A 6,283-nucleotide genomic window follows, 5' to 3' on the forward strand; every position below is an offset into this window, starting at 1 on the left:
AATTTTATTATTATTATTATTATTATTATTATTATTATTATTATTATTATTTAAAAAAAGAGTAAAATGACGAAAGATTTATGTTTATGACCTTGAATATTAGGTAGAAGCACGAGTTGAGCATAACTTCTTTAGGCAGTTAATGTTATTGACAACAGTGAGTAAGAAGTACGTTGATAGTTTTTTTTTTTCTTTTTTTTTTTATAAAATATTTAAATAATTATTATTATTACGATATCAATAACCCGAATATAATATATTCATTTGTTTATTTAATTATTTACTTATTTTTTTGTTTAATAAACCGTAATAATAATAATAATAGTAGAGTTAAAATATTAGTAGATGTGTTTAAAAAAAATAAAATTTTTTTTGTAAAGGGGATTGACATTTGAAACATTATTATTATTATTAGTTTTAAAAATCGTAATTATTATTATTATCAAATAAAATCAATGAATTTTCTATTTAAATTTTATTAAAAATAATAATAATAATAATAAATTTTTTATTTTTTAGGTTTCACCGATGGATTAAAAAAAAAAAATTTATTATACAAAAACGATGGCGCAAAAATTTAAGGTAAATAATTTTAAAACATGGAGATGGGGGTCACGTGTTTAAATTTAGAATTTAATAATATGTAATCCTGGATTTTCATGAGGGGGGGGGAAGGGAAAAAACTCGTTTGATAAATTAATAAAAAAATTTTTTCTTTTTTTTTTTTAAAGGGGAGCGGTAAAGTTTTAGACATACCATTTTTAGATGATTCCTGTGGGGTTATGGCAAATGGCGTAGCCATAGGTAGGCCGGCGACCCCTCCAATAATAAGAATAACAATTCCAGAATCGGATGTTTACGAACATCCGCGTGGAGTGACCTCCAAAGGTTTGTTGACAGTTAATAATAATGTGAATCCATCTTTGTTTTTTTTTTTTTTTCTTTTCGAATTTTCTTTTTATTTTTTTAGTTTAATTTTTAGGATTTTAATTTTAGTCGTACAAGAAGAAAAAACCGAAGGGGTTAATAAAAATATCGATGGTGTAAATAATTTAAACGATGATGATAAACAAACAACAACAACAACTGAAAAAAATGAAGATTCTACCGATGGTGGTTTTAATGTTCCTCTTTCAAACAAACATAGAAAAAATTCTATTTCACTTCCGGCTGCACTAGACAATTTGGACATTCAGGTTTGTCTGTTTTTTCTTTATATTTTTCAATTATTATTATTATTATTATTATAAATTTATCATATTATAATTTTATATGAAAAAAAAAATTGATTTTGACGGTTAAAAAAAAAAAAAAAAAAAAAAAAAATTATTTTTTTTTCCATTTTTAAGAAAATCATAATCTTAAAAAACTTAATTTAATCATGTTTTGCATACGTATAAACATGTTCTTTTTATTTTTGTTTTTTTTTCGAAGAAGTATATGACAGAGTGAGACAACCATTTTACACAATTAAGCAATTGTAAAAATTAAGTAAATAGAAGTTTGTGATGATCAAACAGTTTATTGCAATCTTTGTCTCGTTTTTTTCGCGTTTAAATATCAGTTTTTTTGTTTTAAATAATTTTTTATTTATGTAAAAAAATGGATTACAAAATAGAAAATGATGATGATCTTGAAATTGATGTCGATGATCAGCTTTCACAGGTTGCACAGCAAGAAAAATTCTCGTTTGGATAAATAAAAAGAAAATTAATTTTATTATTTTTTTTAAGGTGTTATCAGATAATGTTAATGGTGATACGGATGATACATTTAGCGATGCTGACGAATCTGATGTTGAAGAAGTGAAGTGAGTAAAAAAAAAAATTCATTTCAAATTTCAAGGGTTAAAAATTTTTTTTTTTTTTGCGAATAAATTGTTTTCTTAAATTTTTATGGAAGGGTTCCATTGAGATCTGCTAGAAAAAAATCCGTTATGCCTTTAAAAGCTCCCATAATGAATTTAGACGTTCCAGATCATTCTCATGAAAATTCCATAACGTCTCTAAATAGTATATCCAGTTTGTTGAAAGAAAAACTTAGCATGGTATGAAATAAAAAAATTTTTCTCTTTTAAAGTAACGTATGAGCATTAATGTAATAATTTTTTTTTTTTTTTTCAGGTACCTTTTCCAAGTTTATTAAAACCAAAACGAAAACCTAAAAATTACAAACTAAAAGCTTTTGTTTGTATTTTGTTTTTAAGTATAATTTTTTTGGTAGGATTTGCTTATGTCTTTTACCATCAACAAGTATTACAAGTATGTGGAAATTTAACAAAAATAAAAAAAAAAAAAAACTTTTTTTGTATTGCCTAAAATAATAATAATAATAATAAATTTTCAGAGAGCTTATTTTGAACGAATACGATTTAATAAAGAAGAAAAAATTGTTAGAGTTTATGATAACGATGGTAACGATCTTTTATCAGGATATTTGGGAACAACAATAAATAGTAATTTAGTATTTAGATGTTTGAAAGAGCATGAATTTGATGATGGAAGTGTTTGCATGGAATGGATGCACAGGTGATTATGCGAGACAAGAGTTATAAAAGTTTAAAAGAAAGCATAGAAATAAAATTAAATTTTTTTAGAGCAAGACTTTACTTGAGATTTAGAAATTCACATCCAGGGGTTAGATGCTATCAAATAACTTGGGAAAGTTTAAATTTTTTTGTGAATCCAACCGATTGTTTTGATTGGAGTAGAGGAGGTCATTGGTACGGTGGTGGTCAAGTACAAAACATGACTTGGCCAGCAGAATTGGGAAATATAAAATTATCACCTTTTATTACCGGCGACACAACTCATCAACAATGGGGAAACGTTCTTCAAAGATATTTTTTAAATTCAAAAGGTATTATGATTGGTATTATGTAGGACAAATTTAACAAAAAAAAGGTTCCAGGTATACTTTTTATTGTTTTTACAGGTGTATCGATATCCGTTGATCATGAAACTCCATTGTACATAGCTTTAGATAATTTTAATGGTGAAAAAAGGTTTTGTCTTCAAGCAAGATATGATAATTTTGTCTACTTTTATCATAATACTGCTTTACCTGTTTTGAATTATAGTATTTGTACATCGAATAATATAAAAATTCTTCACGGATATATGTCTGAAAAAAGTCTTTGGGATGGACTTAAAGTATTTTTTCAATTTTTTTCCGTACCTGATAAGTTAAATATCGTAATTAAACTACATTTTTTTTGATTTCAGGAGAAAGATATCGAAACCATTTATTCTCTTTTAACTGAACCTGTTTGGCAAATAGGACTGGATAATGCTGAACATTTAACGGAATCGACAGTTTATAATTATACAGAAGATGTTATAGCATTAGCCTTTTTAAGACAGGGACACGTTCTCATAAACGAGATGTGGCAAAAAAATATTGGTAAAAATTATATATTTTTGAAATTGTAATTTTTGTTTTACTTATTGTTTAAATAAATTTTATTATTTTTCAGGAGATTTTACTATGGACGAACAAAGATTTCCAACAATGGCAGATACAATAAAAATACTTCAGAGAAGAGGATTTAAAATTGTTTTATCAATTCAACCGTTTATATCAACGGAAAGTCATAATTTTAAATTAGCTATGAAAGAAAAACTTTTGGTATCTGAGAGAAGTAACGAAAATATTCCAGCTCTCACAAGGTAAGTAAAAAAAAAATTAAATTTTTTTAGCACTGATACCTTTTAAAAAAATTTTATTAAAAACAGGTATAAAGGATTAGAAAGCGCAGGAATGATAGATATAACAAATAATCAAACGATTCCTTGGATTCAAGAACGTCTTATCGCTGTCGTTAAAAAATATAACATAAATTCTTTTTATCTCGATTTGGGGTCGACATATAACATGCCTCACTTTTACAGGTATTTTATGTCATTATTCGCATTGTTTCATCAACTTTTGCAGATTGATATAATAAAATTTTCATAATTTATAGATTTGAAAAAAAACTAGTCAATCCTGATCAATATAAAACTCTTTTTACGGAAAATGTACTACAACTTGTCGAAGTGATTGGCGTGTCATCAGCCGTTCAAAGACCCAAACCACCTGTTTTTGTTAGTTTACCACCTCTTTCAAGTACCTGGGAAAGTTTAACATTAATCATACCTATTGTAAATACTCGTCTTGTATTTGAATAAGGTACATTTTAACTAAAAGAAATATATTATTAACGTAAATTTAAATTTTTTCAGGTTCTCACGTATGGAATTATTGGTTATCCTTTTATAATGCCAGGACCAGTTGGAGGCAGCTTTTATAGTGAGACAACATTAACTAATTACACATACATATACATAAAGTCTGTGGAAAATGCTTTACTACAAAAGTCAATCAATTCAAAAATTAATAAAACGACTACCGATTTACCTATTGTAAACACACCAGAAGAAGAGAAGAAAAATGCAATTGAAAAAACATTGATAGATGTACAAGTAGAAAAAGATGTTAATCTAAAAGAAGATAATTCCTCTCAAGTTCCAAAAAAAATTGAAACGAAGGAAAGTGATCCGGCTGTTGAGACGACTAATGTTTTTTCGACAAATTACGAAAATTTTTTTAATAAAAATGTAAGCCCTGCGTCAGCAGTTGATTTGGTTAAAAACATAAGTAATGTAAAAAATAATGTTTTGGAAAAGGCATCCGAAACATTTCCAGGTAATAGCAATGAATAATGGATTAAAATTTTTCGACAAAGTTATTTACAATTTTATTTAATTTTTAGGAGATGTGATGATTAGCGATCAAGCCAGTGAATTTATATTTCTGCCTGACAAAGAGCTTTATATTAGATGGCTTCAATTGGCAACTTTTCTACCAGTCATTAGATTTACTTATTTGCCTAGCAAATACAAAGATGAATCTGTTTTAGAAATAGCTAAAATTCTCACTCATTTAAGAGTTAAAATTGTATGTTTAATGTAAATTTTCTATGGTCTCTTTTCACTTAAATATTTCAGTACTATAAAAATGATGTTTAATAGGTAAACCCACTTCTAAAAAAATATGCAAAAGATGCATTAGATTCTGGCCTTCCAATCATACGTCCTTTGTGGATGCTAGATCCTTCAGATCCAACTTGTCATACTGTAGTCGATGAATTTTCAGTAGGAGAAGAACTTATAGTTGCACCAGTTATACATGAAGCTACAACAGAAAGAGAAGTATATTTACCTGCAGGAGTTTGGAAGGTACTGTTTATTAAAATTTTCTAACTTGTGAAAAATTAATGCGTTTTTAAAAAACAGAGCCACTACAATGATTTTGTTTCAGGATGGCATTGATGGTAGCTTAAGAAAAGGTAGCAGATGGATACATAAATATAAAGTAATGCAGAATAAAGTAGCTTATTTTGTCAAAATGCCAGATAATACAAGATTTTAAAAGAAATAGTGGAAAATTTCGAGAAAAAAACCAACAATTATTCTATAAAAAAATTTTTAGAAAAATAGATGCTAGAACAATTAAATTAATTTATTTTTGTAAAAATGAACACAAAACATAGATATAGACATATTTACTTTTAATTATAAATTTATTTATAAAATATCAGGTTAAAATTGGTTTAACCTTATCCTTTCAACAAGTCCTAATTAAAAACTTAATGGCCTAATTTCTTTTCAATCTGTCGACAAAATAAAACGTGGCAAAAGGAATTATTTTTCTTTATTTCTTTCTCCGAAACAACAAGTAATAAAAAGCGGTGGAATTGTTATTTTGGATCATTATATATATTTATTATTTCTTAATGGGCCGCGTTTAGTGAAGTTATCGTGATTTTGAATTCATTAAATATTTTTCCGATTATAATTGTTTAATTTAAATGTTTTATTTTTTAAAAATGTTTTAATTTTTTGTTAATGAACCTACAGTAAATATGAAATTCCTCATTTAAAAAAAAGATGGCCGCTTCTGTTTAGTGACGTCAAGTACTTTTGCGACTAATTATTATGGTTTAATTTTTAAATTTTCTAAAAATTCTTTTTGTTACGTCGGTTTTTATAAAGTGATTTTTAAATTTTATTAATTATTTATATGCAGTGCTAAAGCTCGTTTTGTTACATTTATGGTATTAAGGTGTGCTCAAATCAATTTAAAAGGTAATTTTGCTTCAATGTTTCGCCTATGCCCCTAAACTCATTATTTACTATTTAGAAATCAAATTTTTTTTTTTTAAATTTGTAAAAGTTAAGCAAAACTTTTTTTTCTGATACAGTTTCTTTTGTTTAATTTCACATTCACTCTCAAAAACCTT

At 26.3% G+C, this 6,283-nt stretch overlaps 2 protein-coding genes across 2 annotated transcripts; both read left to right on the top strand.

The window, feature by feature from the left end:
• Window positions 1-782: 782 nt before the first annotated feature.
• Phum_PHUM048760 (uncharacterized protein) lies at window positions 783-1,452 on the top strand (the record flags this gene model as incomplete). Its single annotated transcript, XM_002423260.1, has 3 exons — window positions 783-888; window positions 997-1,196; window positions 1,435-1,452. 3 exons carry the CDS (start codon window positions 783-785, stop codon window positions 1,450-1,452), a joined length of 324 nt encoding a protein of 107 aa, XP_002423305.1.
• A 294-nt stretch (window positions 1,453-1,746) lies between these two features.
• Phum_PHUM048770 (uncharacterized protein) lies at window positions 1,747-5,412 on the top strand (the record flags this gene model as incomplete). The annotated part of the gene is made up of 14 exons (XM_002423261.1): window positions 1,747-1,805; window positions 1,903-2,047; window positions 2,124-2,261; window positions 2,347-2,528; window positions 2,597-2,859; window positions 2,935-3,152; window positions 3,225-3,402; window positions 3,476-3,668; window positions 3,735-3,890; window positions 3,965-4,142; window positions 4,224-4,330; window positions 4,782-4,938; window positions 5,013-5,219; window positions 5,302-5,412. 14 exons carry the CDS (start codon window positions 1,747-1,749, stop codon window positions 5,410-5,412), a joined length of 2,292 nt encoding a protein of 763 aa, XP_002423306.1.
• Between the last annotated feature and the right edge of the window lie 871 nt (window positions 5,413-6,283).

The sequence above is a fragment of the Pediculus humanus genome, genomic scaffold (assembly GCF_000006295.1).
Source record: "Pediculus humanus corporis 1103172107400 genomic scaffold, whole genome shotgun sequence".
In the NCBI taxonomy this organism is placed as follows: Eukaryota; Metazoa; Arthropoda; class Insecta; order Psocodea; family Pediculidae; genus Pediculus; species Pediculus humanus.